Below are 8,816 nucleotides of genomic sequence, written 5' to 3'. Positions count from 1 at the left end.
GAACAGTAGACGGCAAAGAACGCCGAAGACCGCATCAAGAGCTGTTGATATGCCTAATATCTTCCGGAAAAGGCAAACATCCAGAACTTATTTATTATTTATTTATTTATTATTTATTATTTCGTAGGGAGAAGAAATCGATAGTGTGTTACAGCACGTGTGCTCGACAGCGACAGCTTTGGAACCAAAATTCAATAGATCCAGCTTTATAGCAACCACAACAGTACGAATTTCTGTATGTGCCCTTTGGTATTACAAACTCACCTGCAGTTTTTACTCGATTCATAATGGCAGTCTAAAGGGAACTAAACAACAGTGGAGATGTAGTAGTATAAATGGACGATATGATTGTGCCCAGTAAAAATGTGTGTGAAGGATTGGTAAAGCTGGAGAAGGTGTTAAGTGTTGCCAGTAAAAATGTATTAAAAATAAATTGGTCAAAATGTCAGGTGTTGCAAAAGAAAGTTAACTTTTTGGGTATATAGTTGAGTGTGGTACTATTAAGCCTTCTGGAGAGAAGACAAGTGAAATCGTTAATTTTCCGTTGCCAAATGATAAAAAAGGTGTTCAAAGATTCTTAGGATTGACGTCGTATTTTCGTAGATTTGTCAAGGATTTTGCAGTGACTGCTAAGCCTTTGTCGGACCTGTTAAGGCAACTTCTAAACCCGTATTGAAATTGTACAATCCTAAATTAGAAACGGAAATCCATACAATCGCTTTAAAATATGGTTTCGGTGGCGTATTATTACAAAAAGACCCAGAAGATTTTTTGTTTCATCCGGTTCAATACATGAGTCGTAAGACTAACCAATGCGAAGAAAATTATCATTCTTATGAGCTTGAGGTTCTTGCAGTTATCGGTGCATTAATGAAGTGGCGTGTGTATGTGTTAGGTTTGAAATTTAAAATTGTGACTGACTGCAACGCGTTCACTATGACCATGAAGAAGAAGGACGTTCCTTTGAGGGCAGAATGAGACATGTTGATGCGTTGAGTAGAGTATCATGTTTTATGCTGAGCGATACTTTTGTACATCGCTTGAAACAAGCACAATTACTCGATGAATGGACGAAAGTAGTGAGAAGCATTGTAGAAAACAAAGGTTATGAAGATTTTTATACAGAAAACCAAATACTTTTTAAAGATCCTAATCGCGAGCTTGTTGTTGTACCGTCAGAGATGGAAAATGAAATAATCACAATTGTTCATAAGCATGGACATTTTGCTGGGAAGAAAACGCAAGATTTTGTTGAGAAATCTTACTTCATACCAAAGCTTAAAGAAAAGGTTGTTCGTGTTGTGGACAGTTGTGTGGAGTGTATTGTATTTAATTCGAAAGCTGGGAAGAAAGAAGGTTTCTTGACCCCGATTGAAAAGGGAGATAGACCGTTGTTGACGTATCACATTGACCATGTTGGGCCAATGGAAATGACGAGCAAGCGCTACCACCACATTTTATCTTAGCACAGAAGCAAAGGAAGTTATAAGTTGTCTAGAGCGTCAGGCTACTAATTTTGGAAGTCCCTTACGTATTATCTCTGATAGGGGAACTGCGTTCACTGCACAGACATTTAAGTTGTATTGTCAGGAGCAGAAAATTCAGCATCTAGTGATTACAACAGGTGTACCACGTGGAAATGGTCAGATTGAGAGAATTCATAAGACAGTAGTGTTGATGCTGTCGAAGTTAAGTCATGGGAGTGCAGGAGACTGGTATAAGCATTTCAGTAAAGTGCAGCAAATAATCAATAGTAGAACCGCCTAGAAGTTGAAATGAAAATTTCTAGGAACTTACAAAGTTGTTAAGATAAACAAGCACGGAAGGTATGACGTAAAAAATCTCGGAGACGACGATGGACCTTTTAAGACATCAACAGTCGCAGAATATATGAAGCCGTGGGGAAATAAATTCGGGTCGAATGATGTATCAGGAGGGCCGATTGTGGGAAATGAACCAGATCAGGGAACTAAAATGAACTATGAAACAGAGAGCAAGAGAGTAACGCGCAGGGGCAACGCTTATTAACGGAAAAAACAAAAGAAGCAGTTGGAGTAGAATGGTGAACGAGTGCAGTCACGAGTTTTTCAATCGCGCTATATACTTATGCAACTAGAGCTAAGCAATTGTCATCAAACAATTAAATAATAATAAGCAAGAACTATTGTCATTAAACAATATAAAGTGTACTAAAAACAATTGTCATTAAACAATAAAGTAACACTATAAAGTAAACTTACTACATTTATATGACCTTCGAGTATTGAAACAAACCGGCTTTAATTGAATATAAACTCTGTTATATACCGAAAATTTCAAAAGAATGGGGAGCTGTGCATATAGGCAACTTTAAGAAAACGCATTAAGAGAAATTAAAATTTATTAGTGCCGCAAAAGAATTCAATCAGAGCATTCGTTCTACAACAAATAAAAAATCTTTTGATATTGAACACGAAAACAAAAAAAGAACACTCAAGTATGAGTCACGCCCACTCTGTTCAACACTTTTTAATTTATTTCTCATTTTACCCGTCTTTCTGTACGTCCGTTTCTTTTTCGATTTTTTTTTATTGTGTTAAGAAGAATAGCAATAGGAGGGGGAGTTGCATTCGAGATGTTAGTGAGGACGTATGTAAGCTGGATGGGTTATATTATTCTTTGAATTTGAACATGTCTGAGCTAGCCGCATCGACTTGTAGTTTGTAATACGTGAAAAAACAGTTCGTTACCAAAAGTTCGCGCCAAGCCTCAAATGCATTACTTTTCCGCCATAGCAAGTGCTCTCCTCAAAAATCTGGACGGCTTAGTCTAGGAAATGAGGAAGACACTGTCCGAATATATGAAAACGGGGTCTGTTAGGACCGATTATATCGCAGGACACCAACTGATTCTCGTATTGATTCTTATTCGACTTACTTGTGCGCTTGTTCTAACTACTGTTTTGGAGCTACGCTTGCGCCGGTACGTTTCGGAATATCAAGGAAGACGAACGGTGACGAGAGAACGACGCTGAACGGCAAAGAACGCCGAAGACCGCATCAAGAGCTGTTGATATGCCTAATATCTTCCGGAAAAGGCAAACATTCAGAACTTATTTATTATTTATTTATTTATTATTTTGTTACGAGAAGAAATCGATAGTGTGAACCAAAATTCAATATATCCAGCTTTATAGCATATGTTTCTATACAAGATTTTAAAATTCTTCGTACACTTTTTTATAGATATGCCATAATTTTTTTGTATGTGACGACGTTACAGTAACTGTAGAGGTACGTCGATTGGAAATGGATGATTCAGATAACACTGTAAAAGAGGCCCTATCTCTGTCACGTCATTGGTTTGAATATGCAGATTGGCAAAAGGCTTTTTTATTATTATATCAAGTAGCGAAGCTAATAAAGTCAAAAGGACGGCTTCTTAACTTTATTGATACAATTTACTTTTATGAACCACAAACAACAGTCCAGCTCGCTCACCTCGTTCGCCTTACAAAGAGGGTTGTTTTGTCCTTGGAACCACTTGATGACATGGAAGTTAATGTAGTTGCAAGAATGCTACAATTAATTTCCTCCACCTTTAGGTTAATAATTAATAGTAATGAACTTAATACTTTAATGGATATTTATTATGAAACGATGGTGAATGAACTGTGCGATATTCTTAACAAATTGAATACAGAGTGGGAGTACATACCGAAATCTCAATGTCGTGCAGAATCTGAATCTTGCCTAAACATTGATAACTTCAGAAATAGGCTTGAGCAAATGTCTGTTCTAAGACCTCAAGGTTTAGAGCATATTAATAACTGGTTACATGCTCATTGGAAGTTAAGCAGCTGCCTATTTTATATGGGAATGGGCACAGCACGCCGTCTTCATCCTGAGGAAGGTCCAAAACTAATAGAGCGATCTACTTTTAGTATGCGTATGGAAAGTTTTGACTTAGACCAAGATAGAAGCATAGAATTTCAATCCGCGGATTCTATGCATACTCTTATTTTTACTGACAAACTTCTTGATGAATTAAAACGACGACTTCGAACTGACGAAGTGCTAATTTCTATACGAAGTCACAAGCAAAGTCAATACTGGTGGTATCCTGAGCAGGAGTCCCACACTCAAGTACTCGTAGTTAATGCATATACAATAAATAATATTTGGAAAAAATCTCAAGAGGTTGCCGAACCATTTCAATATATTTCAAAATTGAAAATGAATTTTTCGGAAGGTGATTCAATAAATGAGCCGTCACGACAGATCTTTAATCGTGGTATAGACTTTGATGACCCTGAGGAAGATATCGAAAATGTCATTCATGATTGTGTGTATACTCCTTTAGAAGTTCGTATGTATCGAACTGAACTATTTGGTCATTCAGTTCTCGGAGTTACTTTTACTCAAGCGGATATAGATTATTGCGTGCTAATACGGATGACTAATATACCAGAATTAAATGAAATGGAAAGAGAAAGCTCTACTTGTCTAGTGAGAGCTGGAGTCCTACAATCAACCACTTTGTTATTAAGGAATCGCTGCGATAAATCTAAGCCTGTTTATATTTATCTTCGCGCTGCTAATATATCTGAACCGTGGAATAACTTTTTCCATTCTGGAGCTTTTTTTGCCTTCACCACTGACATACGTAGTTGTCGAATTTGGAACTATGCTCGACCCGAACCGAGATGGCAAAACTTTGCTTGCATGCCTGAATTAAACAAAAGTATATACTTTGGAATACATTGTCGTTGTAATTATATTAGTGACTTTGATGCAGATGGTATGCCAATAATTGTAGTCCCAATGAATTTAAAATGTCACCTGGAACGGCCTATAGTGGGCCAAAGTTATCAAATAATAATATTCTTTTTCTCTTTAGCTTCATTTGTAATAATATATATATTTTATAGCATGCAATCCGTTTCTGATTGGGATAAAAACTTATATACTGAACTATATCCAATAGGAGGAAAATGCTACCGAGGTGATCTTGTTTTAATGTGTACTTTCGGAGGAAGATATAACGCTGGTACATCAGCAAATATTATATTTGCCTTCAAATTTTCCAACCAAACACGGGACATAATAGTATATCAAGACCCAGTTGTTTTTATGCTCGTATTAATGCTTCTTATGTGAAGCATGTGGCAAAGCGAATAGAATATGCCAAGATACGGATCAAACATCATGGTATGGGCGTGTTTTTCATACTATGGAGTAGATCCGATCCATAGGATTCAAGGCATCATGGATCAGCACATTTACACAGATATCCTGGAAAATATGATGGTGCCATATGCCGAGGAGGAAATGCCGTTGGTTTGGGCATTTCAACAGGATAACGAGCCAAAATATCTGTATTTGTAAATAATTTGTTTTACCAATTATTTTTTAAAATATATGTTTCCAATTTTGCCTTTGAACTGCTCTGGAATTTCCATGCTCGGCTCCACATTTCGGCGATGTATTGAGGACCCATGCGGAAAGTTATATGCGGCGACTAGGTTCCCACCCCAACACCCTGGCGAGAAGGCTTATCCATCCCCCGAAAAAAAAGAAGGCTAAATAAAATCCACCCACATGATCTCCTATCGAGATTATTATAATTATTTGTTCATGAAAAAGAAGAAATCAATTAAATATTGTTAGAATAACTTTATTTGTAAAGTAATGTATAAGTAATGTATATATTGGTATGCCTATGCTGTAAAATTTTATGTAAAACCTGGTAAAGCTGCCACATAGGTAGCAGTAAACTTGTTTAATTCCAATTAATAAAATATACAAAAAAAAAAAGAAAAAAACGATTGAAAATCATTGTAATATTTAAGTTTAGTGAAAAAATGTCAGAAAATACAGAAACGCTGGGACAAACACGAAATGTGCTTATGTTGCTATTATTATTACTGCAACTGTAGGTAGAAATAGTGACTGGAGCGTAAAACACAGATGGTGGGGAAATTAAAGGATGTGTACCAGAGGTAGGGTGCTGTGTTCTGCACTTGCAGAAGAACGAATCGACATCGTGCAACTGCTCTTTCTGTATCAGCTCGGAGGCCTAGGTTGCAGTGTCTCCCAAGGTCAGGAATGCCGTGTCGTCAGCGTCAGCGCGGGCTCTGCAGCACAGGTAGGTCTGCCGTGTATGCATTGTATAGCAGAGGGCCAAGGACACTGCTTTGGGGGACACCTGCCCAAAATTGACTTTATGGTCAGAGCGCGCTTCACAACATTTCACCGCAAGCTTGCGACCCTCGAGGAAGGTCTCCAGAAACTATAAGTACGGCTGGGGCCAGACCGATCAAAGGCTTGCAACACTTTTTGTTATCAAATGCGTCCAAAATGCATTAAACGATTCTGTGATATTGCTCTGGGATACCATGGCGACGCCTGAAGCCAAACTGGTGATCGGGGACCAGGCCAGCTTCGTCCATAACTGGCAATGCTCTGCTTAAAAATACTCTTTCGAGTATCTTAGAGAGCCACGGCAGCAAGCTTATGGGACGATAAGAAGGGAGATTGGTGTCAGGGTTTTCAGGCTTAGGTATCATTACTACCACAGGAAGGTGCCGGAAAGTATGCAAATTCAAGGCACTTGTTAAAGTGAGTGATGAACTTTATGCTTGAGGGTGGGAGTAGTTTTAATGCAATCGCATCAATACCATCATCGCCTGGTGCCTTGTTGTTACTCATTGCACCGTATTTCCCTTCGGACAAACTTTCGAATCGAAAACAATATCAATAATGATATTTTAAGACGGAAGCAGTATGGGGCTTAATATTGTGGAAGAGGGAGGGAAAAGGGATAAAATGTGAATGTGAAGGTGAAAATAGGTGGTCACTGCGCCAGCGTAACTGGTGCTCATCGCTGCGCGACCTAACTAAATTTATGTTTGGTCTTCTCTCTTGTTTATTACTATTTCCTTATTTTCTTATTTTCTGGTCACCACCTGACTGTGCCTCAAAAATCTAGCCCTATTCCAAATAAGCACAACAATTTCTAATTAAAATAAAACGGCGACCTGTAACTCACTAGATTGATTTTATTGCTCTTTATTTTATTTGAATTTATTTCAATAAGGCCTCTTAATTGTGTTTTCATGCTTGCCTTTGGACCACGTATTGAAACCAGAGATCAATCAAATATTTTAATTTACATAGAAAACTTATATATGGGGTTGCTGGTATATAACCCGTGCCGCCCTCAAAGCGAATTTAACTCTTTGAGTGGATTTTCCTTAAGCCAGCCTTCTTTGAAGGTTTAAGGACGTAGAACGAGCACATTAATGTCTCATCGACTGACATCATAGCACCTGCATTGTCGAATTCGCCGCAGTAATTTGGTGCAGAAAATATAGTAATTAGTTGTCGCTTTGCAAAGAACTCGTAACCATCTTCAACAACCTGATGTGCTCGGCAAATGAGATCGAATTTATGACGATGCACGAACTTTCCCACTATGTCAGCACCAAAAGTAACACTGACGCCTCGGTCGTTGTCGCTCCATCCCATTATCTTTGGGTCGGGGTCTGACCATAGGAGGTCGCAAAGTAAGCCCTTGTCAGGAACGTCACATGGTCGGGCTAATTGTCCAATTTGATTCATATTTAATAAGTCGGGACTGAGACCGCCGTGACAACAAAATATTTTTTCGTCAACGATGGCGGAAACTGGCATGCAACTATAACAGTCGACAAAGGTTCGCCAAAGTTTTATGGTGTAACGCCGCTTGCACTCATCGTAAAATCCATATATGCGGTTAATTCCAGCAGACTCATGGTTTCCACGAAGGAGAAAAAAGTTTTCTGGGTATTTTATTTTATAGGCCAGCAATAGGCACATGGTCTCGATAGATTGTTTGCCGCGGTCCACATAATCTCCAAGAAATAGGTAATTGGACGCTGGCGGGTATCCGCCATAGTCAAACAGCCTCAAAAGGTCCGTAAACTGACCGTGTATGTCACCGCAGATCTTAACCGGTGCCGAAAGCTCGAGGAGCATTGATTGCGACATAAAAACTTCCCGAGATCTATTACATAATAACCGTATATCCGTTTCAGTTAAATTAAGCTGCTTGAGACGGCGAGTGTCAATAATTCGCAAAATAAGCTGATCAATATTGTTTAATTCCGTAAGGGTCGTCATTTGCAGTGACATATTGCGCTTTGTTGGTGGAAAAAAACCAATGCAAATCAAAATTTTGTTATTGGAAATTAAATATATTTCATACGAAAATAATTGACACTCAAGAAAAATTTTTTTGAAACTCCACGCAAAGCCAATTAGTTTTTACACTTCGAATTTAAAAAGAATTCAGTAGGGGTCTGGGGCACGTCAACTGTATGAAGCAATAAGAAACAATTATAGCCGTGCTCTAAGCTCAGGAGACCCGACTTACTGGCCAACTGACACAAATAAATTTTGATTAATTTAATTGACTTCTGCATTACAAGAAATATAACATTCGAGAACCTAACAATAAAATCATGCAATATTAATTACATTACATGGTGGGCTAGAAGAAAACAACAATGACTCCAGTTTATTTACCCACAAAACAAATTGGAACATGTTTCGAAAATTCTCAGGGAAGACAAAGATAACCGGCTTCAATACTACCTTAGCAAACTTTGAACTTCCTTATCTACAAATTATTCCCTGCGTAAAGCGACCAAAAAATTTACGAACTCAACTATATGGGCGAGATCAAACAAAGAAAAAACAGACACTCTTGATGACATAGACAACGGCAATGTTCAGCTTCCAACTTTAATTTTTTTTTTACGAAATTAGTTTATTTAATTGACTAGCGTACTATTA

General features: G+C 38.1%; 2 protein-coding genes across 2 annotated transcripts; one reads left to right on the top strand and one right to left on the bottom strand.

Moving 5' to 3' along the window:
• Positions 1 to 2,815: 2,815 nt before the first annotated feature.
• LOC117149950 lies at positions 2,816 to 5,341 on the top strand. The gene is made up of 2 exons (XM_033316848.1): positions 2,816 to 2,893; positions 3,225 to 5,341. The coding sequence occupies exons 1-2, from the start codon at positions 2,816 to 2,818 to the stop codon at positions 5,136 to 5,138; spliced, it is 1,992 nt and encodes a 663-aa protein (XP_033172739.1). The 3' UTR covers positions 5,139 to 5,341.
• A 1,691-nt stretch (positions 5,342 to 7,032) lies between these two features.
• On the bottom strand, positions 7,033 to 8,260 carry LOC117149949 (serine/threonine-protein phosphatase alpha-2 isoform-like). The gene has a single exon (XM_033316847.1). It carries the CDS (start codon positions 8,151 to 8,153, stop codon positions 7,212 to 7,214), a length of 942 nt encoding a protein of 313 aa, XP_033172738.1. The 5' UTR covers positions 8,154 to 8,260; the 3' UTR covers positions 7,033 to 7,211.
• Positions 8,261 to 8,816: the final 556 nt, after the last annotated feature.

Source organism: Drosophila mauritiana, unplaced genomic scaffold (genome assembly GCF_004382145.1).
Source record: "Drosophila mauritiana strain mau12 unplaced genomic scaffold, ASM438214v1 Y_02, whole genome shotgun sequence".
Lineage (NCBI taxonomy): Eukaryota > Metazoa > Arthropoda > Insecta > Diptera > Drosophilidae > Drosophila > Drosophila mauritiana.
The sequence above is the reverse complement of the archived record's forward strand: the minus strand, read 5'-3'. Positions and strand labels throughout refer to the sequence as shown.